Source organism: Bufo bufo, chromosome 9 (genome assembly GCF_905171765.1).
Source record: "Bufo bufo chromosome 9, aBufBuf1.1, whole genome shotgun sequence".
In the NCBI taxonomy this organism is placed as follows: Eukaryota; Metazoa; Chordata; class Amphibia; order Anura; family Bufonidae; genus Bufo; species Bufo bufo.
This window is the reverse complement of record NC_053397.1, coordinates 174,937,958-174,963,740: the sequence shown is the minus strand read 5'-3', so window position 1 is coordinate 174,963,740 and position 25,783 is coordinate 174,937,958. Positions and strand designations below refer to the sequence as shown.

Here is a 25,783-nt window from a genome sequence, read left to right as displayed (position 1 = left end):
TGGACGGCAGTCCCTAACTTAGAATATGTGCAGGGAGGACAGACGAGACAAATAACGTATCGTGAACGGACCGGGTCAAAACCAAGCGAGCAACGCAGTACAGAGGGATAAGCAAAGAATGGTCAGGAGAAGCCGGGGTCAAATACCAGGAGAGTAGAGAAGTACAACAGGAGTCCGCAAAGAATAGTCAGGTGGAAGTCGAGGTCAAAATACCAGGAGGGATGCGCAGTACAGGAGGAGCAGGCAAAGGATCGTCAGGGAACAGGATCAGGTAAGCATACAGGAATCAAACAAATCGCCAGGAAACTAAATTAACAGGCAACCTGTGGCCAGCAGGCTGCCTGTTAAATACTAGCTAGCTGGGGTCATGTGACGTGGCCAGTGTCACATGACCCGCACCAGGAAGTCCAGCTGAGCACCGAGTGCCCAGCTCGGTGCTCAGACCTCGCCTGGTTGCCTGGGGAACTGGGGACGCCGGCTGCGCGGAGGAGACATGCGCGGCCGGTCCGTCCCGCCCCCTATACCCAAGGAGACGAGGACGCTGTGCGTGTCCTCGCTCCTGCACAGAAACGGGACGCCGGCGGAGCTGAACAGATTTAACCTTTAGCGTTCTGAACCAAATTTGACAGCCATAAATTTTCAAAACCAATTATCTTTCTTACATGATGCTCTTCCTATATACAAGAAAATTCAAACTAGCACATCCAAAGTCGCAGGTGCACATCCATAAAGCTAGTACGGAGACAGCAAACAAAAAACTGAACATTGTAGGCTTAGGTTAGGCCCAGGAGATGCAGTTCTGTTAGGGGTAGGTACCCATTTGCAGAAGCCACCTTGATGCTGATGCGCAAAGAGCTTCTATTTTTCATGTATAGTAGGTATAGTACCACTTTAATCCATAATAATCCCTAATCCTTAGTACTACTGTTTGCATGTGTGCTACCATAAGTTTTTTGTTTGCTCTTCCTATATATTCATTTTGCATTACTTTTTCTTAATATGCAAATTAGGACTTTGGTGCTAGGAGGACGTCACCATTGCTCTTGTTGCACCCAAGATCTGCCCTTTCTGTGGCCAGCCCCCACCCTGGGTGTGTTGCCACTGCCTGTCCCTGTCGATCAAAGCAACAGAAAGGAGTGGAGTTTGGATGTAACAAGAGCAACAGTGATTACCTCCTTGCACCAAAGCCCTAATTTGCATATTACGAAAAAGTATCCTAACTTGGATTAAAAGAAGAAAAACTGTATTTTATTCAGGTGACCACAGCTATGTGTCTATACAAACCGTTTGACAGGGAGGTCACTGGTGACAGATTCCCTTTAAACAGACGTGACCATTCAAATGCCATGGTCACAATTGACCATGACATCTGATGGTTCAAATGTCTGTGATTGGAGTTGCCTCTGATCACAGACATTGCCGGAGATTGTCTGCTGTGCAACAACCCCTTTAAGCAAAAAACATGCAAGTCTGTAGTGTATGCATTACATAATATATGGCCTGGATCACGCAGTGAAACTTTCTTTTTAAACTTTGATGATACATTATCTAGAGGCACAGTGACATTAAGGATTGATACAAAGGTTCTGCTTATCTGCAGCTTCCACTAAACAGTTTGATATACAGCATAGTCATATTTTTAAGGAATCACAGCCTCTAAGGCAATGTGTAATAGCTTTGCTGTCTGCAGTGATTTCTAGCACAAGGAAATCTTAGATAAGAATTTCTGGCATCAGAGCTTTGTGCAGAGGTTTCGGCGTTTACCATAAGAAGGCAAATACAAAAAATTCTACAAAATCACAGGTCAAGCCTCAATTCTAAATGTACCCTTTTAATGTTAAAGGGGTTGTCCAGCCGTTAATATTGATGACCTATCCGTTGGTGGGGGGGGGGGGGGGGGAGAACGACACCCCTGCCGATCAGCTGTTTGAAGAGGAGGCGGCACTCCGTGTGAGCGCTGCTTCCTCTTCATTACACTATGTGTCGTCTCGGAAGTGCAGTGCAATACAAGTACCCACTCCATTCAAGTGAATAGAGAGGGTGTTTGTAACTACAGTAAACGGCGCTTGCATGGAGTGCCGCCTCCTTGTCAAACAGTTGATTCGCGAGGGTCCCAGGTGTCGTACCTCCACCAGATATTGATGACAAATATTAACGGCTGGACAACCCCTTTAACACTATGAACAAAAGAATCTCTGATTTTGTGTATAGAAATGCATTGAAAAGTACAATAAAATTTAGACGGATTTTCTTATACAGGTCACAATGTCTCGGAGGGCATACGGTCGTGTGCAAGGGCCCTAAAGGAGTTTTCCAAAATCCACCTCATTTTGGAAACCTCCTTCAGGCTGGGGAAACATGGCAATCTTGGTCACAACACCCGCCTCACATCCAAAGATAGCTGTGCAGCAGTGCAGATGTTGAAATTAATAGGGGTGCAGTGCAATTCGCAAGCTGCCGCGACTGAACCCCAGGGCAGAAAAAATCTGCAGAATTTTTTGTAATTATGGGATTGTGGTTGCTGCAAATTGCGAGTCACTGAATTCAATGACTACACTGCTAAACAGTGAATTTTGGTTGTGCGACTGGTGTCTTGGCCAACACCGCAAATTTAAAAATGATTTCTTATTAGTTTTTAAAAACATACTAAATACTAACAAATTTCAGTACCACAAACAAACTATAGCAATGATTGCCCAATGCTAAAGAATACAAAGGTGTACAACCAGGCAGTGCCGACAGGCTAGACAAATTCTATAGGCTCCCAAAGCACGATTTACTCTCGTTTTACCAAAGCAATGCCCCAATAAGTCAATGCCGTGATTTATCTGTTCTGTGAGCTCCGGAACTGAAACCAAACTTAGTGGGAAGTAAGGGAAAGGATGTCACAGTACAGTGCTGGCAGAATGGAGATGCCCCCTACTTCTGAGAGAAATGCATCTAGCTGTGCAGCTGAAGCAGGGTATAATATGGCTAATAAACTTTAGGGAAACCCAAACATAAGTGCTCCTTCATATTTTTGATTATACAAAGAAGCAGAGCCATTGTGCAAACTTTTATTTTTATTTTTACTCAGATACACTTTAAGGCTTGTTATATTAGATGCAAATCTACTGGTTAAGGGCTCTTTCACACTTGCGTTGTCCGGATCCGGCGTGTACTCCATTTGCCGGAATTACACGCCGGATCCGGAAAAACGCAAGTGAACTGAAAGCATTTGAAGACGGATCCGTCTTCAAAATGCGTTCAGTGTTACTATGGCAGCCAGGACGCTATTAAAGTCCTGGCTGCCATAGTAGTAGTGGGGAGCGGAGGAGCAGTATACTTACAGTCTGTGCGGCTCCCGGGGCGCTCCAGAATGACGTCAGAGCGCCCCATGCGCATGGATGACGTGTCCATGTGATCACGTCATCCATGCGCGTGGGGCGCCCTGACGTCACTCTGGAGCGCCCGGGGAGCCGCACGGACGGTAAGTATACTGCTCCCCCGCTCCCCACTACACTTTACCATGGCTGCCAGGACTTTAACGTCCTTGCAGCCATGGTAACCACTCTGAAAAAGCTAAACGTCGGATCCGGCGATGCGCCGAAACGACGTTTAGCTTAAGGCCTGATCCGGATTAGTGCCTTTCAATGGGCATTAATTCCGGATCTGGCCTTGTGGCAAGTGTTCAGGATTTTTGGCCGGAGCAAAAAGCGCAGCATGCTGCGGTATTTTCGCCTGCCAAAAAACGTTCCGTTCCGGAACTGAAGACATCCTGATGCATCCTGAACGGATTTCTCTCCATTCAGAATGCATTAGGATAAAACTGATCAGGATTCTTCCGGCATAGAGCCCCGACGACGGAACTCTGCGCCGGAAGAAAAGAACGCAAGTGTGAAAGGGCCCTAAGGCTACTTTCACACCAGTGTTTTTGCTGGATCCGACATGGATCAGCAAAAACGCTTCGATCATGATAATACAACCATCTGCATCCGTTCTGAATGGATCTGGTTGTACTATCTCTAAAATAGCCAAGACTGATCCGTCTCTAAAACCACTGTAAATCAATGGGGGATGGATCAGTTTTCTTTTGTGTCAGAGAAAACTGATCCGTCTCCATTGACTTACATTGTGAGTCAGGTCATGACGGATCCGTCTTGCTCCGCACCACATCGCGGACAGAAATACACTGCTTGCAGCGTTATTCTGTCCGCGATGGGGACGCAGCCAAACGGAACGGAATGCATTCTGGTGCACTCAGTTTCGTTCTGTTCAGTTTTGTCCCCATTGACAATGAAGCCTATGACGGATCTCAATAGCGGAAAGGGAAAGCGCACATGTGAAAGTAGCCTAAGCCTACTGATGGTTTGTGTACACTGGCAAGTGGCAGCAACCCTCTGGAGGTCAATGAATTTGGTGTAGCCTTAGAGCAGCTTGATTTTTTTAAAGGGGTTTTCCAAGACTAGAATCAATATCAAATGGGTAGGGTCTGAAAATCTCCTGATTGAAAAAGCTGCAGTGCTCCAGAGAGCACCAATTCCCCTATTCACTTGAGTTGTAAATAAAGCGCCACAACCTATTCAATCAGCTGACTGGAGTGAGTCCTACCTCCAATGATGTGATATTTATGGCATAGGTCATCAGTATTGCAGTCCTGGAAATCCCTTTTATTGAATAGCATACACAAACTACATATAGAATATTAATTGATTCTATGGGTCAAGTCTTTTCATTTTAAAATTTTCATATAGAGAATATTAAGAGGAATGTTACTCTCTAAAGGCCTTTCAAACTGTGTGAGACTTCAAGGGAACTCTTTAAAAGTTTTGAGTTGGGGTGTCTATAGCTCACTGCCTACAGTTACGACCTGCAGTTCAACATCAGCTCACTGGTCGAGCATGCTCAGTCCCAGCACTGGAAGTTATAGAAGGCTGTAAATGGGAAATAATGTGAGGGGATCAACAGTGAGGAAAGCACAATATGAAGGGCACAAAAAGGGATAAGATTTACTCTTCAGCAAGCACTGGAACACAGGGGGAGGAGAACAGTCTGGAATAGCAATGCAAGTTGGGAACAGTAGTCTGCTGCCCACAAGAGAAATTGCAGAATCCAAGCCCACTGCGGAGGAGCACATAGAGGGCAAGAGTATGACCAAAGAGCAATTACCGGTATAGGATGTGTTATTAGAACTGTAATGTTGCTTTGTGTAATGACACTGCAGCCTTAACTTCCTTGTCCACATGCCCCTTTAGGAAAGGGTTAAATACTATCCTTACAAAACACCATTGCCACCAGTGGTCAGGAAGGACTTGACTTAGTGTGACCACTTTCAAAACACCCAAAGAGAGGACACCATATCTGGGACAGTGGGTGACGATAAAAGACACAGAATGGAAACTGTAACCTACAGTATCTGACATCAAAGGACATTATAGGGAGGGGGGTACAAGAGGAGAGGACTACAACTCCCAGCATGTCCAGGCTGATATCATATAATATCAGAGGACCTTACAGGAACGGTGTATAAGAGGAGAGGATTAAAGCTACCAGCTTGTCCAGGCTGTTATTATGTTATATCCAGGGCCGGCGTTGGGGGGGGACTGTGCAATTGCCCTGGGCCCCCGTCACCAAAGGGGCCCCCTTCCAGTCAGAGGCGGATTACAATAGGGACGTTCGAGTTGGCAGCCCTGGGCCCACCACTGCTGGGGGGCCCAACGCCGACCTGAACACTCACATACCTGAGCACAGGGAACTATGCGCTCCTATGCCCCGCCGCCGATCACCACCATAGGCTTCAGGTCTAGTAGGCCTGAGGCCTATGCGGTAGGAAAATCCCGGCGCAGGCGTGCGTGATGACGTCACACTGCACATCTGTGCCGGGACGCAGCACAGCGAAGAGGGTGCGCGCCTGCCATAGCACACCTGGACAATGGTGAATATTTAGCTTTTATTTTTATTTTTTATTTTATGTGCCAACCTTGGGAAACATGGGGGACACACAGGAGGACATGTGAACAGAGTACATTGGGGGGAAATTGCACTATGTGGGGGCAAAATATTATGGTGGGATTACTGTGTGGGGGGGAATTATTATGAGAGGGATTACTATGTGGGGGCAAATTACTATATGGGGCAATGTGGGGGAAACTACTGTGTGTGGGGAAACTATTGTGTGGGGGGCAGTGTGAGGGAAATTACTATATGGGGCAGTGTGGCAAAAATTACTATATGGAGGCAGTGTGGGAGAAATTACTGTGGGGGAAACTACTGTGTGGGGGCAGTGCCGGGGAAATTACTGTGTGGGGGTAGTGACGGGGAAATTAATGTGTGGGGGCAGTGACGGGGAAATTACTGTGACTGCTTGTTATAGTTCCCAATGGGAACTATAAAATAGTGTAAAAAAAACAAATTTGTTTTTAAAAATAAAAAAGTATATAAAAATTCAAATCACCCCCCCTTTCCTCAAAATGTAAATAAAAAATGTAAACAATAAAAAAATTATACATCATGGGTATCGCTGCGTGTGAAAACGCCCATACTATTACTATTAAAATATAAAAATACATTTCCCATATGCCAAAGGCAAAATGGACAAAAAGTCAAAATGGCCAATTTCGCCATTTTTGGTCTCTTCACCTCCCACAAAAAATTAAATCAGGGGCATCGTTAGGTCAAAACATTCGGGACTTGAGTCCCGGATGTTTTGACCAGTGCCCCTAATGTTATGCTGGCAGTGGCAGGGCCGGCTGGCGCTCTAACTCTCCTGCGCTACACCGGCCCCGCTGCTCACATATATTTATAAACTCTAAACTGTAATCCTAATCTGCCTGCAGATTTAACATAACTCATTACTAGATTCTTACTCAGCTCCGGTAACAGCAGGCAATGCGGGCGGCGCTCGCTCACTGACGTCAGGCGCCTGCTCCTCCCACTAGGCGGTGCAGGCGCGTGACGTCAGTGAGTAAGCACCGCCCGCACTGCCTGTTACTGGAGCTGACTAGCTGAAAGTAAGATAGTAAAGACTAGAGATGAGCGCTGATTTAAAGTTAAAGTTGCAGGATATGGATTAGGATTACAGTTTAAAATGTATACTCCTGTGAGCGGTGGGGAGGGGGATCTGTGGATGGCACTGTTATGGGGAGGGGGATCTGTGGATGGCACTGTTATGGGGAGGGGGATCTGTGGATGGCACTGTTATGGGGAGGGGGATCTGTGGATGGCACTGTTATGGGAGGGGGATCTGTGGATGGCACTGTTATGGGAGGGGGATCTGTGGATGGCACTGTTATGGGGAGGGGGATCTGTGGATGGCACTGTTATGGGAGGGGGATCTGTGGATGGCACTGTTATGGGAGGGGGATCTGTGGATGGCACTGGTATGGGAGGGGGATCTGTGGATGGCACTGTTATGGGAGGGGGATCTGTGGATGGCACTGTTATGGGAGGGGGATCTGTGGTTGGCACTGTTATGGGGAGGGGGATCTGTGGATGGCACTGTTATGGGGAGGGGGATCTGTGGATGGCACTGTTATGGGGAGGGGGATATGTGGATGGCACTGTAAATGGTGGAATTAGAAAAGCGCAACTTGTCCCTTTAAAAAAAAACAAGCCCTCATACGGCTATGTGAACAGAAAAATAAAAAAAGTTATCACCCTAGAAAGTCAGAGAGTGAAAAATGAAAATGCAAAAGCAAAAAAACTTTCTGGGGCTGAAAGAGTTAACCATATTTTTGTGAAAAAATGTATTTATTATACGCACTTATTTATTGATTATACGCACTTATATAGCGACTACTATATTCCGCAGCGCTTTACAGACATTACCAACAGGCTGTCCCCAATGGGGCTCAAAACGAATCATTTTTTTCTTCGATTTTGCGTTTCTCTACAACTTAATTCATGTTAAGCATGTGTTCCACTTACAATATAAGAACATTCATGTTAAAGGGGGATTCCAGGATATTACTACTGACAGCCTACCCTCAGGATTTTCTTTGTTCTACTCACTTATATAGCGCTAACATATTCCATAGCGCTTTACAGACATTAGCATCACTCGATGTGCCCCAGTGGAGCTCACAATCTAAATTCCCCGTCATTGGACTGTGGGAGGAAACCTATGCAAAGACAAACTCCATGCAGATGTTGGAGTCAAACCTAGGACCACAGTGCTGCAATGCACCAGTGTTAACCACTGAGCCACCATACTGCCTCCATAGGATAGGAAACAGCATAGTGGTTAGCACTGGGCCATCAATATCGGTGGGGGTTCGACACCCCAAACTACACGGCTCTGTCTAGTGTGTTGTGGATGGAGCTGGTAACTGCAGCACTGTTCCCATGGACCTCAAGGGGTGCACCACTGCAGTAACCAGCTCCATTCGATGCAAAATGGACGGAGCTGTGTAGTTCCAGCACTGACGATACTGCAGAACAGCTGATTGGTGTGGTGCAGGGTGTCAGACTTCTGAGGATAGCCCTTTAATGACTGCACAGCACCATTTCACTTACATAGGTAATGATAAGACATTAGGATAAGAAGGACACCACCGCTGTACAGAGGCAGGTGTGATAATCGCCCATTTCTAGGTGACTTTAAGTGCGTTCATGGAAACAACGTTTGTCTACGCAATCAGATTTCTGTTAATGGCTCATATTGTCAGGGAATTCATTTTTAGAATAAGTCTGTATAATGCTGTGTACTATATGTACTGTACAATCTGCATAAACCTTCCATCTGTATGAATACAATGTGCGGCTGATTAGACAGAATAATATGCAATCAGCACCGTCATAAATTTGCGGCTGCGGATCTAGAACACCATAATGAAATGTTATATGGGAAATTATATATCCTTCCCCCAAAGCTTCCAATCATTGAATGAACTGTTGAGGCAGGGATGAAGGATATATTAAGAAATCACAAATAGCGTCAAAAGTTAAAGGGGTTGTCCAGAACTAAAAAAGAAAGGTGGCTTTCTTCCAAAAACAGTGCCACGCCTGTCCACAGGTTCTGTATGGTATTACAGCTCAGCCCCATCCACTTAAAAGGAGATGAGCTGCAGTACCAGACACAACCCGTGGACAGGTGTGGGGCTGTTTTTGGAAGAGAGCAGCAATATTTTTCTAATCCTGGACAACCCCTAAGGAGGCACCATTAAAGCGGTTGTGTCACTTCAGCAAATTACATTTATCATGTAGAGAAAGTTAATACAAGGCACTTACGAATGTATTCTCATTATCCATATTGCCCCCTTTGTTGGCTTGAATCATTTTTCCATCACATTATACACTGCTTGTTTCCAGAGGTTATGACCACCCTGTAATTCAGTAACGGTGGTCGTGCCTGTACATTATAGGAAAAGGTGCCGAGACCGTGAGAGTGTGCATAGGCTGGTGCTTTCAACTATAGTGTGCAAGCACGACCACTGCTGATGGATTGCAGGGTGGTCATAACCCCTGGAACGGATATGGAAGACATACGGATGCATTTCAGTATGTGTTCCGTTTTTTGGGCGGACCCATTGACTTGAATGGAGCCAAGCACCGTGATTTGCGGACAAGAATAGGACATGTTCTATCTTTTCACGGTACAGAAATACGGAAATACTGAAACGGAATGCACACGGAGACACTTCAGTTATTTTTTTTGCTGAACCATTGAAATGAATGGCTCAGTATATGTACCGCATACTGAACTCAAAAAACCGCCAGTATACTGAACGCAAAAATACTGTCGTGTGCATGAGCCCTAATGCATTATTATTCTAGCCACTGATTCCTATATAATTGGAACAAGACCTGGTTAACTATCAGCAGATACAGGTTGTGCGACAACTAGAGATGAGCGAATTTCATGTTATGAAATTCATTCACGCTTCGTTTGGTGATAAAAGCAGAATTGCGTCCCGTTTCCATTATGCAGGAGAGGACTCCCCTGCATAACGGAAACGGGATGGATTGGTTTTGCAGCCCATAGACTTCTATTATGACGGAATGAATAACAGAATGCCTCTAAAGGAATTCCGTTATGCATTCCGTCATAGAATTGCGTTATGGTCCGTGGTAACGGAATCCATAACGCAATTCTGCTTTTACCACCAAACGAAGCGTGAGCGAATTTCTAAATATGAAATTCGCTCATCTCTAGTGACAACCAATGACAGCCGCTCTATAGATGACATCATATCACTACTGTTGCAAAAGTTGTAGCATTTTTCAACAGCAACCAATCAGATTCTAGCTGCAATTTTTCAGAGGTACTTTCAAAAAAGAACGTATCAATCTCGATGGCAGCTATGGATAACTACCCCAATTTTCCATTGTACTAACTGGGGGGTGGGGGGGTCATTTACTAAATGTATACAAAAGTAAAAAAAAATTGTGAAATGACATTGTGCGTAAAAAATTGCCAATTTTTTTAGTTTTTAACAGTGTTCTCTTAAAAAGTGGGAGGGCTTAGTGAAAAGGGTGGGGCCACTGCGGCCTGACACATTTACTGTAATTTACGCCAGAGACCGGCGCAAATTATCAGTGAAGTCTACGCCAGTTGCTAAATGGCCTAGGTTTCCGTTTGGGGTGTGTACACCTCTTAATAAATTGGTCACATGTTAACCAGCGGGCATTTTATTAAGACTGAAGTATGAAATGCTAGTCTTTAGTAAATGATCCCCATGGTGATAAATCTCCACCAACCAGACTCTAACAAAGCATAAAAAAAATTAAATGTACGGTACTTACAGTAAACTTCTCGTTACAGGAACAGGTGGTCTTCTTACCCTAGAAAACACAGTAGGGTAAGTGTGGAAATGCAGTACGGCTGTACATTAAAGGGGTTATCCAATATCATAAACTGCCCCCCCCCCCCATGTGCTGGGCCCCTCACAGGGAATATACGCGCGCCGGTCCTGGTCCCCGCACCGCCACTGCTGCTTCCCCCCATGCACGGATGAAAATCGGGGAGAAGCAGCAGCGGCGGTGCGGGGACCAGGAGTGGCGCGGAGAGCCAGGTAAGTATGACGAATTGAGAGAAGTAATCTCTCCCTATCCAATTTCTCTGACATAGACGGCCTCTTTTTTCACAAGAATACTCTAGAGCACTATATGAGTAATATTAACCCTACATGACTTGAAGAATATGATGACAATAAAAACTAGGGGCGGATGAGATGTATATTATAATAGACCTATGGCCTATATCATAATAGACCCTATAATAATAACTCCCTAATCCTCACCAAGGGCTAGAAAATAATAATAAAAGATTGTAAAGCTATAATCTACTTATCCTCTACAATATGTTATTATCGTTATGAGGTATGATAATAAAGGAGCATATATGAATAACCCATAGATAAAAGATACCCAAGACAAGTAAGCAGGCGGAATGATAATAAAAGAAATGTTACAACTTAAAAATATGGACAATCCATTAATTAATAGCATGATTTTTTTTTTATATATACATCACTAGGCTAATTAAATAAAAGTAATAATTTATGATTTAGAATAAGGAAAAATTCAGGTACAAAAAGTGGATAGGAAAATCACTAGTTTAATTGAAAATAATGGTATGAGGAAAAATAATAAAAAATATACATTTTTAAAAATATACTCTTTTTTACCCTTTAAAAAATACATGATTTTTAAGAACAATATAGCCAATAGAATAGGTTTAATAAAAGTATCCTCATATTTCTCAGCAAATAAATAAAATATAAGCATCAATATTAGAAAAAATATAGCCTGTGTGATAAATGAATCATGACTAAAATAGGTATTAAGATAAGCTAAAAACGATGGGATAAAAAATCAATAATTCATAGATATGAATTAAAATGAATAGTAGAACTCTGTATAAGTTAATATTAGAGCTATACAATAACAGAAAATCAATCTTATGGGACCTATGGACTAGCTAGCCTTTCTTAAAAAAGAGAGTCAAAGTCTATAGACATGCGCAGTATATCTAAAAGAAGCATATTGAAGCAAAGTCCAGAATCATGCAGGGCGTACTTCTAGTAAAGAAAAGTCCCAAAACATGCGCACTGAGCGACTAGACAGAGCGCGATGTTAAAGTCCGGGATCATGCGCAGCAGCCAGCAGAAGTGAAGCGAAAGGTATCAGGTCAGCCAGGAGGAGAGGAATTTAGTGAATTTACCGGCATACATGAAAACATTGTAGCTAGCGATACGCTATTAGATTAGTGAGGTCACGAACAGAGGATTAAAAAGATCATCCCCGCCCCCTTCCGAACACGTTCTGCCCGGATCCTCTGAAGACGCCAGGTCATCTGGCGAAACCTGTCGGGGGGCAATGTTTAAAGTTGTTTTAGGCAGCAGGTGGTCTGGTTATTAGGAAATAGTAGGACGTAGATGCAGGGCCGGTGCAAGGATTTTTGCCGCCCTAGGCAAGATAAAAATTGCCGCCCCCCCCCCCCTGCCCATATCATGACATCACATATGTTCCACCCCTTTCTCAGCATTTAAATTAAAAGAACTGCTATGTTTCCCTTAGGGTTAATCAAGCTTCTTGTAGCCGTCTCCCTGACAGCCGCTAGAGGTGCTTCCGCGATTCTCACTGTGAAAATTACAGTGGGAAGACGCGGAACATAGCTTTGAATGCGTGCGCATGCGCATTCACAGCTGAGAGGAGGATCGGGGAAAGAGTTCCCAGTGCCGGCGCTGGAGAAAGGTAAGTGGCTGAAGGGGTTTTAACCCCTTCAGCCCAGTGAGAGGGGGACAAGAGGGTGCCCCACTCCTAACAACTATATAGTGCCAGGAAAATGAGTTTGTTTTCCTGGCACTATAGTGCTCCTTTACCACCAGTACTGCACAGTGTCTTTTCTCTGCAGGAACAGGCTATAGACACCAGTACCACTACATTAAACTGTACTGGTTCTGGGACTATAGTGTCCTTTTAGGCTCCATTCACACGTCCGCAATTTCGTTCTGCATTTTGCGGAACAGAATTACAGACCCATTCACTTCTATGGGAATTGCGGATCTGCACTTCCGGGTCCGCACTTCCGTTCCGCAAAAAAATAGAACATGTCCTATTCTTGTCCGCAATTGCAGACAAGAACAGGCATATTCTATTAGTGCCGGCAATGTGCGATCCGCAAAATGCGGAACGCACATTGCCGCTTTCCGTGTTTTGCGGATCCGCAGCTCCGTGTATCCGCAAAACACGTTGCGGACGTGTGAATGGAGCCTTAATGTGAGGTAAATTAGTTTCCAATGTAGTATTAATAACTAAACAATTAAATAATAAACATATTGCATTGTCTACTTACCACCAGGACAATAAGATGATCTGGTCTCTGGCTGCAGTCTGGCTCTTGGTCTGGCTCTGGGGACTCCCTTGTCACTCTTCTTCCCCTCCCCCCCTTGTCACTCTCTCCCCCCCCCTTCCTTGTCACTCTCTTCTCCCCCCCCTTCCTTGTCACTCTCTTCTCCCCCCCTCCTCCCTTGTCACTCTCTTCTCCCCCCCTCCTCCCTTGTCACTCTCTTCTCCCCCCCTCCTCCCTTGTCACTCTCTTCTCCCCCCCTCCTCCCTTGTCACTCTCTTCTCCCCCCCTCCTCCCTTGTCCCTCTCTTCTCCCCCCCTCCTCCCTTGTCACTCTCTTCTCCCCCCCTCCTCCCTTGTCACTCTCTTCTCCCCCCCTCCTCCCTTGTCACTCTCTTCTCCCCCCTCCTCCCTTGTCACTCTCTTCCCCCCCTCCATCCCTTGTCACTCTCTTCCCCCCCCCTCCATCCCTTGTCACTCTTCTTCCCCCCCTCCGTTCCTTGTCACTCTCTTCTCCCCCCCTCCGTCCCTTGTCACTCTTCTCCCCCCCTTGTCACTATCTTCTCCCCCCCCTTGTCACCCTCTTCTCCCTTGTCACTCTCTTTCTCACCCTGCCCCTTGTCACTCTCTCCCCCTCCCTTGTCACTCTCTTCTCCCCCCTCCCTCCCTTGTCACTCTTATCCCCCCTCCCTTGTCACTCTCTTCTCCCCCCTCCCTCCCTTGTCACTCTTATCCCCCCTCCCTTGTCACTCTCTTCTCCCCCCTCCCTCCCTTGTCACTCTTATCCCCCCTCCCTTGTCACTCTCTTTTTCACCCCGCCCATTGTCACTCTCTCCCCCTCCCTTGTCACTCTCATTCCCCCCCACTCTCTTGTCACTCTCATTTACTACCCCCCTCCCTCGTCACTCTCATTTACTCCGACCCCTCCCTAGTCACTGTAATTTACTCCCCCCCTCCCTTGTCACTCTCATTTACTCCCCCCCTCCCTTGTCACTCTCATTTACTCCCCCCCCCTCCCTTGTCACTCTCATTTACTCCCCCCCCTCCCTGGTCACTCTCATTCCCCCCCACCTCTAGTTTAGCGTGGCCGAGCTCTGTTCGGTCCGTGGTACAGGAGCATTTGTTTCCTGTACCCGGCCGGACTGAAAGGAAGTGTACAGTCCGGCCGGGTACAGGAAACAAATGCTCCTGTACCACGGACCAAAAAGAGCTCGGCCACGCTACACTAGAGGCGCTTCCCTCCTGTCGGTCCCTCTCTTCAGGCTGCGCCCGGGCGGTGCACAATCATAGACGCACCAGCCCGGGCAGTGCGGCAGCCGCCCGGTGGGAGGGAGGGCCCGCCGCCTTACTATAAAAAAAAACTTGCGCCGGCCTTGCGTAGATGTTCTAGGTAGCACTGGGACAGAGAAGGAGTGAGACTAGCAAAGTACGCATACAGCTCACTATATCCCTGCAATTACTACATTACACTGTGAAGATAACAGTGTTACAAATACACTTGACCAAAAGTAACCAGGTGACACAGCTGATAATTTTAGATATTTTTATTTAGGTTACTTTTACACTTGCGTTGTTGGATTCCGGCAGACGACGGAACTGCCTGCCGGATCCGGCAATCTGTATGCAAAAGGTTACCATTTGTAGACGGATCCGGATGCGGATCCGTCTCACAAATGCATTGCAATACCGGATCCGTCTCTCCGGTTGTCATCCCCAAAAAAACGGATCCGGTATTTATCTTTTTCACATTTTTAAAGGGTCTGCGCATGCGCAGACCGCAAAACCAGATCAGTTTTGCCAGAACACTTGGGGCCGGATCTGGCATTAATGCATTTCAATGGAAAATAATGCCGGATCCAGCATTCCGGCAAGTGTTCCGGAATTTTGGACTGAGAAAATACTGCAGCATGCTGCAGTATTTTCTCTGTCCAAAAACCGTTCAGTGACTGAACTGAAGACATACTGAACGGATTGCTCTCCATTCAGAATGCATGGGGATAAAACTGATCAGTTTTTTTCTGGTATTGAGCCCCGAGGACGGAACTTAATACCGGAAAGTTTAATGCAAGCGTGAATGCTCCCTTAGTCAGTAGATGTTTATATTTACAAGCAACAATAAAAGTTATGTTTTAATATGTAGCAAAAAGCACATGTAATGTTAAGGCCTTATTGGTCTTCCTGACCTTTTGAAAATAATGAAGGCCTCATGCTGCTCCCCTGAAATGACTGGAGCGGCCGATTGCACATGCGTGTGGCCGCTCCATTCATTTAAATGGAAGTTCAGGAGATACGGTAGCAGAGTACAGCACTCACCTATCTCCGGAATTCCCATAGAGATTAATAGAGCCGCGGCGCGCATGTGCGACTGACTGCTCCAATCATTTCAGGGGAGCAGCAGGGGGCCTGCAGGGGGTATGGGCTCCTGTTCTTATGAACGGTAGTGGGCCCAGCGGTAGAACCCCCACCGGTGTGATTGTTATCCCCTAGCTTGTGGATAGGGGTAACTTTACCTACCGGAATACCCCTTTAAAAAGGCACTCATGTACATCAACTAAATAGTAGTGCTGTTAATCTTATAGATAGCTTTACTCCTGACTTATCAGCCTCCGTTCCTCTGTCGTACCACGTGACCAACACTCTGGTTCTCCCTGGTGTGGAGTCTGTGGAGCAGAAGTCAGTCTCACTAGGCATTCCTAAGACAGTCTCAACGTGAGTCTCATAGGAATGCTTACAGAGACTGGGCACATTTATTAAGGGACTTGCGATTATATTAAGGGACTGTGCAACAATATTTACTTGCACTGCCATTTTTTTATGCCACGTTCGTCAGTTGGGTGGGCCAAGGGCAGGTTGTGGGTGTGGCTGTGCCAGGGTCTGGACTCCAGCCCCAGCAAATTTACTTACATTTACCACTGGAAACAGGCGTAAATGTTGGCAAAAAAGCAGTTTTATCGCCAAGCGCAAGGACTGCTATTGACGCACCTAATTTATGATGAAGCGCACGTCTCGTCATAAATTAGACCAACCGTAGGGAAGCGCAAGAGGAGAATTAAGACAGACATAAAAAGCCAGTCTTAGTAAATGTGCCCCACTGGCTTCCAGTCCACAGTGAAAGCATTTACTGATCCTATAGATGCCATATACTCAGACCGGCTGTCTAGACCTGCATCCGATTCATCACAGGGGCTCAGGCTGGATGATAAATCTGGTGCAGGGATAGACATTTTTCTCTGACTATACCAACTATTGGTTGCCTTACCAGTATTGTGGTGCAATTTTGGGATAAAATGATGCATCTTAGGCCCCTTCTACTTTCCTGCAAAGCTCCACCCCTTTCAGCTAAGCCTGCACCCTTGTCGAGTATGTCAGAACAAAGTGTAGAAACTAGGGATGAGCGAATCGACTTTGGATGAAACCATTTCCCGAACTCAGTGGTACCTTGAAACCAAACCCGAGTTCGGAAAATGGTTTCTTACAGTAGAAATTAATTTATGAAGTTATTACGCGAAGTCCCGCGAGACTTCATGAAGTATTAACTTTGGCTCATCGAAGCCAATGCATTCTAATAATGTACGGAGCGCTCGCTCATCCCTAGTAGAAACCCTAGATGCGCCAAACTGCACCACTCTTTAGACATGTATTTAGCACACATTAAGGCCCCTTTCACACGAGCGAGTATTCCGCGCGGGTGCAAAGCGCGATGTGAACGCATTGCGCCCGCACTGAATCCGGACCCATTCATTTCAATAGGTCTGTGTACGTGAGCGTTGGTTTTCACGCATCACTTGGGCGTTGCATGAAAATTGCAGCATGTTCTATATTCTGCGTTTATTCACGCAACGCTGGCCCTATAGAAGTGAATGGGGCTGCGTGAAAATCGCAATTGCTTGCGGATGCGATGCGTTTTTCACGGATGGTTGCTAAGAGATGTTGTTTGTAAACCTTCAGTTTTATCAATGCACATTCCACCTGCACGGTAAAAACTGAATGCGATCGCATACAAAACTGAATGAACTTGCTTGCAAAATTGCGCATTTTTCAATGAACGCATCCACAATGCATCCGGACCTAATCCGCTCACCCTCGTCTGCAAGGGGCCTGAGGGTGCCTCACACTTTGCGGAAAATAAAATCTTCAAGTGCGGATTTTACAAAGTTGCCGTTTTTGCTGTGGATTATGCTGCAGATTTTGTAGGTTTTTTTTCCTGTAATCCGCACATTTCTGTGCAGATTACATCTCCATTGAAATGAATAGAGACATTCAGCTACAGGAAATCCGCAACAAAACATTGAGTTTGTTCCGCTGCGGAATTAATATTCAGGTATATAATTAATATGCAGGTATTGACACTTTTCATTCCCATACTAGGCTAACCTAGAGGATAGGTTTATGTTGTGGATTTTGTTGCGGAATATTTCGCAACGTGTAAAGGCCCCCTAGTAAATCCGGCTACTGTGCATAGAGAGAGTCAGAGTGTGGGTCATAAGGAAGAACAGAGGAACATGAAAGAGAAATATAGTCAGTGATAAAGCATTTTGAAAAGAAAATTAAAATTGGATGTAAATTAAAATTGGAGCCGAAGATTGAAAAAAATATTGATTAATTACAAAGGAAATCTCTGCCATTTACTAAATGAAGTTAAGGAAATAAAAATCTTAGCCATTCCCAGTATACAGTGTGTATGTAGGTGCGAGTCAGAAAACAGAGGATACTTCCAATAGTGTCATGATGTTTCTAAGAAATTCAATTTTATTGTAGATTTAGGCTAGGTCTACACGACGACATTTGTCGAACAATAATTTTCATAATGATAGTCTATGGCAGTGATGGTGAATCTTTTAGAGACCAAGTGCCCAAAACTGCAACCAAATACCCACTTATTTATCGCAAAGTGCCGACACGGCAATTTAACCTAAATACCAATATAATATATCTTTCAAGTCCTTTATCATTTATCTATAATAGATTAATAGCCTACATTTAATGCGCTGCCTGTGCTGTTCATAGTGTGTCCTGGGGATGATGAATGGCAGGAAAAGTCTAAAGCATATTGCTATGCCATAGACTTTTTCCAGGGCGTGGGTGCCCACATAGAGGGCCATAGGTTCGCCATCACTGGTCTATGGTGCCGCACTGCGACATGCTGCGACTGCGACAGTCGCAAAAAATCCATTCGAAATTGATTTTTCTGCGACTGTCGCATCGCAGTTACAGCATGTCACATGTCGCAGTGCGACACCATAGACTGTCATTATAAAAACTGTAGCGCGACATTGGTGCGACAAATGTTGCAGTGTAGTTGTGCCCAATGTCGCACGACACATGTCGTCGTGTAGACCTAGCCTAAAGGGGTTCTCCGGGAATAATAGTTTTTAGCAAGTGCCCACAACCTGCTCTGTAAGCAGATTCATACCCACCTGCTCCCCGCTGCTCCTGGCCTCTGCTCGGCCTCCGTTGTGTCCATGTTCCCATCCCCGCAGTGTTAACATCTGGAGCAGTATGTGCATAGTCACATGCTCCGCTGCAGCCAATAACTGTCAACATTGTGGGGACAGGATACAGCGGAGGCCGAGCGGAGGACAGGAGCGGCACAGAGCAGGTAAGTATGAATTCTGTTTAGAGAGGAAGGTTGCGGACACTTGCTAAAAATTCTCTGAGAACTCCTTTAAAGGGGCATTCTGGGACTTAATATTCATGGCCTATCCTCAAGATAGGCAATCAGTATCTGATCGTTGGGGGTCTGGGTTTTTGAGTAGCCCTGGGGCTGGAAGCTGGCCCTGGAACTACACAGGTCCATCCACTGTGTAGTGGACAAAGCTGCTAATAGTGCCGCAGTTACCAGCTCCTACCAGTACACTAGTGACGGCGCCAGAGCTACAACTAAACAGCTGATCTGCGGTGGTGCCAGGTGTCGAATCCCCACCAATCAGATACTGATGGCCTATCCTGAGGATAGGCCATCAACATTAAAATCCTGGAATAAGACCTCGTTCACAAAATATTTTTGCAGCATTTTTAAAAACTGTATGCCTTTTAACTATTTTTATTTGTGCTTTTTATTTTGTAACATTTGTTTTTATGGAGTACGTATTTTAAGTTCTACAGCAAAGAATATGAGAAAAACAACTAAAAGCATGCCTTATTCAGAGCATACTACATATTGAAAAAAATTCCACAAACCAAAAAGCTTTGTATGCATCGTGCTTCATATTTTGCTATAGATTTTAAAGTAACATCTGGCTGCATCAAACGTTAGCTAAAGCACACAGGGCGTCACTGCTACACTGTTTTTGTGCTGCACTTGTCATTTTAGGGTGTGTTTTTGTCCGCGATCGTATATGGACTGTTGTTTGAACTGTTGTGATTTTTGGGGCTCTTTAGCATACTGATTAACTTCAAATAATGATAGATGTGGTAAAATATGTTAAACATATACCGCAGGCGGCTTAACAACTGTATAGCCAATGCGGTCAGGAGCGCAAGCTTGTTTTATGTGTGGTTGACTCTACTTAAAACAGGCGAAGTCATTACAAAAGTTGAAAGAGCCAGGTCTGTATCAGAAACCTATTTCCCCCATTGAGGTCTAACCGCATCACGCCGTGTGGTGATAACCTCAGAGTACCTGCACATAGATAGGGGTTACAAAACAGAAATACCATACGGTTTTTCACACAGATTTGTCTGTATTTCCACAACAAAACTCACATGTGTTAAGCCCAGGGTGGCCATTTGCTGCACCCTCAAAAGCCGGACACTGTAGCCGTGCCCCTTAGTCAGCCAAGCCATGCACCCAAGTCCGCGAGCCACTCAGCCAGTTGCCGGGGAAGGGGAAAAATAAATAGACCTGGAAGATGGTGAGGTGAGCTGCACTGGGGCCGGGAGTGCTTCTCTCCCCCTCAGTCAGCCACAGGGAACCATGTCCCCGCCGGCTCTAGGGAACAGTGATGGTCAGTTCGCCAGCGAACACATGCGGGCTGCCATCTTTAGTAAGGTAGACTCACAAGTCCGGCGATGCACAGGTAAGCCCTTACCTGTGCAGGGAGCCGGTCTGAAACAAATGTGGTCACCGGGAGCAGGCAGTTCCAAGAACAGCCCGATGAAGGCCCCCGGTGGCTGTTCTCGGAACTGACTGCTCCAGGTGGCTGCATTTGATTTCAGACCGACTCCCGGCACAGGTAAGGGCTTACCTGTACATCGCCGGACTTGTGAGTCTACCTTACTAAAGATGGCAGCCCGCATGTGTTCACTGCTAGGGACCGACTGGAGGTGAGAGAAGCCTCAATCAGTTAATGTGTTGCTGCAGCGCAATGCTGCTGTCTAAGCGTGAGCTGCTGAAAGGGAGGACATCCCTGCATCCGTCCAGGCCCTGTGCCGGACAGAGAGCCAGAAAACGGACGTCTGGCCATCCTAGATAAGCCTCATTCACACGTCAATGTTTTGGTCAGTGATTTCCATCAGTAATTGTGAGCCAAAACCAGGACTGGAGCCTCCGCAGACATAAGGTATAAGGGAAAGATCTGTTCCTGTGATAATAGTGCTGTATAGCCATGTTTTATCATGATGAAATTTAAAACAGTTATATCAAAAGCATAGTTATGAGGATGTGCGATTTAGATTCTCTCACATATTGAATACATTGTATAGACTTTCCTCCCCATTCGGCTCAGGTGCTTTTACTTAGCAGAAGTCTGCAAAGGGTTTATAAATTCCTACCACCTTTCAGTTGGTGTTCCTGAGAGGCTGTGAACAGGTGAGCTCTTTGCACCTGTTCACATTATGCGGTGCTGGGCGGTGGCCGTCGCTGCTTTTGTGCTGTGCTGGTGGAGTGATGGGGCCTAGGTGGCTCTGCCGCACGGTGAGGCCGCCGTGCGGCTGCTGGGTCCCATTGCCTGCTGGAGCGGTGTGGGGGCGCGATAGTCGCCGCCCAGTGCCGCGCCAAAGTTAGAGTAGTTCCCCACTTGAAGAGGCAACCTTGTCGTGGTAAGTGAGCCTATGCTCTTTGATCAAACTGTATACTAATGCCTCCTAATAGTGCATAGCAATAGATTGATAATAGTGCTGTATAGCCATGTTTTATCATGCTGAAATTTAAAACCGTTGTTATATCAAAAGCATAGTAATGAGGATGTGCGATTTAGATTCTCTCTCACATATTGAATCTGCACCTGTTCTGTGTTTACAGTCGCACCTGGTTTTGGCTCAAAATCACTGATGGAAAACACTGATCGAACACTGACGTGTGAATGAGGCATTACTTGCAGATTTTGATGCGTTGTTGCCCCAATCATTGCAAAGGGTGGAATCCGCACAAAAAGTCCACACAAACAATTGATATGCTGCATATTTTAAAATCCACATGGCAGGTCAGTTTTCACACTGAAAAAAAAAAAAAAGCAAAGTGGGAGATTTATCAAAACTAATGTAAAGTAGAACTGACTTAGATGCCCATAGCAACCAATCAGATTCCTCTTTTCATTTTGAGTTCCTTGAGAAAATAAAAGGTGGGATCTGATTGGTTGCTATGGGCAACTAAGTCAGTTTTCTTTTACATCAGTTTGATAAATCTGGTGCTCGCAGTAGGTACTGATAGGTCATCTGTAAAAATATCTTGGAAAACCCTTTTAAATTAATGTAACTCTATTTTGTAATTAATGTAATTTAGTTTTGCTGTGTGTTTTCCCTTTGCTGGAAGAAAATGCACGATAACTGCCGGTATGCTGTTGCAAAAACGTAGCATAGCCGCGATGTGTGGCAGCAAAAGCTAAAAATTAGACAATCGTAAAAAATGTATTTCAGCTCTGGAGATTGGTAAAAGGCTGCATATTTGAATGTCATGGTTCACGTTAATTTGCAGTAGAAACACCCTTTCCTAAGTGTTTGCCGCACATCTTGTTAGCGGTATAGCATTAGTACCAGACATACTGCTGCTAAATTAATCAGCTCCAGCCACTGCATACAGTGCACTGTAGAATCTCTGCTTTATCTCTACTGCCACCTTGTGGTGACATTCTGGTATAACACCAAATGCACATATCCATCATGTTCAGTTACAGCTAGCTGGCTGAGAAATAAGGTTCATGCCTTGTCTGATATGCTCACTGAAATATTCATTACTAGAATTAAGTGGTGGCGGTAACCGTGTAGCAGTAGTAACCTGTGATCTTGTAAATGTAAGCATCAGATCAGCCCTCAAAACAATATCAGCCTGATCATCATATACGCCCATGCAATCACACGTAATGCCGACAGATACTATAGTGAGATCTGTAAAGTCATCCTACCTAGAAGTACGGCCACGGCAAAAGATGGATTACAGCGGGGCAACAAAACTATGGACATGTGCTGCAGATGAGGCGAGTTCACGTCACCGTTTAGCTTTCTGTTCTTCTGATCCGTCAGAAGAACAGAAAAAAAAAAAAAACGGATCCAGGATTTTTTTTTCTATCTGAAAAAACAGATCTCTAGCAGAAATGGCTAAAACAGATGCAAAATGTGCATAACGGATGCTTAAAATACAGGATATGTTTTTTTTCCTGTTCTTCTGACGGATCAGCAGAACGGAAAATGAAACTGTGGTATGAACGCGGCCTTACCTGTCCATAAATACTGCATAGGATTGAGTTCTTGAAAAGGGAGCAGGACACTAAAAAGCAATGATCATGCAACCACCTAATGTACCAACGGGCATCCAATGGTTAATTAGATCCTAGGCCTCCTTAACACGTTAGTAAATGACAGACATGTGCTGTCCATGGTCTCCACAGACCACTGTCCATTGACTTTAATGCGTGTATTCACACATCAGGGATTTTCCACTGACCGTGCATCTGTGGCGACACAAGCCCTATTTTGTCCGTATTATAATCTATGGGTCTGTGAAAACCACGGAAACGACAAGGATGCTATCCATGTTCAGTCCGTGGTTTTCATGGACTGTTGGTAGGAGATGCTCTGGAAATTCAGCCGCGCAGTGTCCATGGAATAGAGATGACACACGGAGGGCAAAAACACACGGACCCAGGTGACCCATTGACCAACTTGACACGGATGTTATCATGGACATGGATGTGTGAAACCGGCGTGGGGCAAATCATTTTTTGATGCATTTTTCACACGCGTAAAAAAAAAAGAGCAACAATCTACATCTCCTAGCAACCACCAGTGAAAAAAGCATTGCATCTGGATGCAATCCGTTATTCACTGAAGCCCCATTCATTTCTATGGAGCCAGAGCTGGCTGAAAAACACAGAATATAGAAGATGCTGCAATTTTTCCTGAACACAGAAATGGTGCACAGACCCATGGAAATGAATGGGTCAGGATTCAGTCTGGATGCTATGCGTTTGCGTCACACATCGCACTCTGACGGAAAACTCGCTCGTGTGAAAGAAGCCTAAGTACAAAAATATTGGTTAAACTGAACGTCCATAGACACCAATACCATACAACTTAAAGGCTATGTACACTTTTGGGGGCAATTTTATTTTATTATTGCATTGTACTCATTTTGACTTAATAATTTTTTCAATTGGTCTTTATTAAAAATATGGAGAATTTTTTTCTGTACAGAGCTGAGATGCTCTACTAGCTGCCTGTGAATTTTCTATCTTTTCCGTCATCTGGGGTGCAGACAGATACCTTATCTCTGCTCTCTGCCCTTATAAACACTCATTAAGGCCTCCTGCACACGGCCGTTTTTTTTCCCGTTTACTGGCCGTTTTTTGCGTTCCATATACGGTCCGTATACGGAACCATTCATTTCAATGGTTCTGCAAAAAAAACGGAATGTACTCCGTATGCATTCAGTTTCCGTATTTCCGTTCCGTTTTAACATAGAACATGTCCTATTATTGCCCGCAAATCACGTTCCTTGGCTCCATTCAAGTCAATGGGTCCGCAAAAAAAACGGAACACATACGGAAATGCATCCGTATGTCTTCCGTTTCCGTTCCGTTTTTTGCTGAACCATCTATTGAAAATGTTATGACCAGCCCAATTTTATCTATGTAATTACTGTATATGCCAGTGATGGCGAACCTATGGCACGGGTGGCACTCAGAGCCCTCTCTGTGGGCACCCATGCCCTGGAAAAAGTCTATGGCGTACCAATATGCTTTATACTTTTCCTGCCATTCATCAGCACAGGACGCACTATGAACAGCACAGGCAGCGCATTGAATGTAGGCTATTAAGCTATTATAGCTAAATGATAAAGTACATGGAAGATATATTATATTGGTATTCAGGTTAAATTGCCGTGTTGGCAATTTGAGATAAATAAGTGGGTATTTGGTTGCAGTTTGGGCACTCGGTCTCTAAAAGGTTCACCATCACTGGTATATGCCATACGGAAAAACGGAACAGAAAACGGAACAGAAACGGAAACACAACGGAAACAAAAAACGGAACAACGGATCCATTAAAAAAACGGACCGCAAAACACTGAAAAAGCCATACGGTCGTGTGCAATAGGCCTAAAGCTCAACCCTTATCTAACTGATAATAATGTGGCTTAATTAAGTGTTTATGACCTCTTAGGGTACTTTCACACTAGCGTTGTGAGAATCCGGCAGGCAGTTCCGGCAACGCCGCAAACCGTATGTAAAGGGATATTGGTTTTTCAGGATCAGTTAGACAGATCTGATGAAATATCGGATCTGTCTCACGAAGTACCATCTAAAATACCGGATCAGGTATTAAATTTTTTTCGAAGATCAAAAGCGAAACTAGCTCCTCCTATGTCCTGGCGCATGCGCAGACCGGAGAACCGGATTAGTCAACGCGGCAATTTACGCAATACTTGGTACCGTCTCCGGCATTAATACATCTTTATGGAAATTAATGTCAGATATGGAAAGTTTGGTAGTGTTCCAGGATTTTGGCTACAAAAAATACCACAGCAAGCTGCGGTATTTTGTTCGGTCAAATACCCCACAAGGGATGGCGTCCTGATGCATACTGAATGGATTGCTTTCTATTCAGAATGCATTCGGACAAAACTGATGTGTTTTTTTACGGTATTGAGACCCTTTACCGGATTTCAATGCCGGAAAAAAATAATGCTAGTGTAAAAGTACCCTTAGTAATTTAGGGATAAGGGTAATTAGATGACGGACACAAAGTGAAACTTAAAGTACCAGTCACACAGTTAGAAAATCCATTAATCCTTTGTGACAGAATGGCTAAAATTTTTTAATAAAGGCCAATAAAAAATATGATTTTTAGCCAAAAATGAGTAAAATGCAATCATAAACAAAAATTGATTTGATTGTAGATAAAAAGGAAAGACGGCGGCACTCACCACTAAAGTAGTAAATCTTCTTTATTTTTCCATGTAGATACAGATAAAATCGGACTGGGGCGGACTTGCTATCTCACAGAACGCCAAGTGGTGACGGCCGTTTCGCGCTTCCTCGGGCCACTGACATCATCGAGCAGACCTGGGCCTAATTTAAAGCGTCATTACGTGCGGTTGCTGTAGCAACCTCTGACGCTAAACACTCATTAAAACCAA

General features: G+C 44.9%; 1 protein-coding gene across 1 annotated transcript in view; it reads right to left on the bottom strand.

Annotated features, from left to right (window-relative positions):
• Positions 1-10,718: 10,718 nt before the first annotated feature.
• The window catches only part of LOC120979833 (IQ motif and SEC7 domain-containing protein 2-like), a 347,471-nt gene continuing 332,406 nt past the window's right edge, over positions 10,719-25,783 (bottom strand). Inside the window, exon 3 of the mRNA XM_040408788.1 lies at positions 10,719-10,761. Within this exon, the coding sequence (XP_040264722.1) occupies positions 10,719-10,761 (43 nt within the window). The remainder of the gene's footprint in view (positions 10,762-25,783) is intronic.